General features: G+C 33.6%; 1 protein-coding gene across 1 annotated transcript in view; it reads right to left on the bottom strand.

Annotated features, from left to right (window-relative positions):
• Positions 1 to 202: 202 nt before the first annotated feature.
• Positions 203 to 1030, bottom strand: part of smg (sterile alpha motif domain containing protein 4 smaug) — a 4306-nt gene continuing 3478 nt past the window's right edge. Inside the window, exon 8 of the mRNA XM_013306927.1 lies at positions 203 to 991. Coding sequence (XP_013162381.1) covers positions 918 to 991 — 74 coding nt within the window. The 3' untranslated portion in view covers positions 203 to 917. The remainder of the gene's footprint in view (positions 992 to 1030) is intronic.

Raw genomic sequence — 1030 nt, 5'->3', positions numbered from 1 at the left:
CAATCATTTAAATAACCTATTTAAATTAAAATAAATAACAATGTCATCGTTGTCCCCCGCGCACCCCCGTGTGTATACAAACTGATGGTTTAACATTTTAACACATATCTGATTCATGTTTTGTTTTATTATTTACATTTAGATGGTACAACAGTGACGTTGTTAAATAAATATTACATCATAAAACATTTAAAATACTAATACGACATAAATTCATTATTAAATTTTAACTAAACATAGTAATAAAATAAATATAAAAATACTTGTGTATTGTGTACAAGAAGCATAGCGTCAATATTTAAATCTGTGCCCGAAAATATCTCGATGTCAATCTTACACTAAATACGATATTTCATTGAAATGTAATAAATAAAATCAAGTATCTGTTTATAAATATTTTAACTAATTATTTAACACTAATTGCACTATAAGTTCTCACATTGCACCAGTTCCGATATCATTGTGTTTGTAGAGGGCAACACTCCCCGCACTCCCCGCACCGGTGTTGCAGTAAATACTATTATTATAAACATCTTTATCATCACATTATTGCTCGTCAACATCATTTCATTCAAATCAATTAAACTTCCATCATCATAATATATTTGTAGTCAATTGACATTTTGTATTTACTTTTATTGTAATGTATACTCAAAGTATACATCGGGTATTATATTTTAAAAAAATGTATAGAAAACATTAATTTATATTGAAAATCTTGAATGGAAGATGACCATGGTCGTGTAATTGATTTGTACACACTCAATGTGTTTCGTATAATATAATATTAGAAATGAAACGTTTTTAGTTCATTACAAACTATATCCGCCACATAAATTCCTTTCTGTGAGGTGAGTCTTGCTCGGATTCCAATAGTATAAATGTGTCACAGTCAGATGCAGAGTGAGGTGTGGCGGTCAGTTGATGGCCTGCTCGGTCATCTGCAGACAGAGCGCGTCCAGGCCGGAGTAGTCGTCGTGCGGGTGTGGGTGTGTGTGAGGGTGGGGGCGCGGGGCGGAGCGCGGGGCGG

Source organism: Papilio xuthus, unplaced genomic scaffold, assembly GCF_000836235.2.
Source record: "Papilio xuthus unplaced genomic scaffold, Pxut_1.1 DF828177.1, whole genome shotgun sequence".
NCBI classification, from domain to species: domain Eukaryota; kingdom Metazoa; phylum Arthropoda; class Insecta; order Lepidoptera; family Papilionidae; genus Papilio; species Papilio xuthus.
Note: the sequence above shows the minus strand (reverse complement) of the source record. Positions and strands in the feature narration are given on the sequence as shown.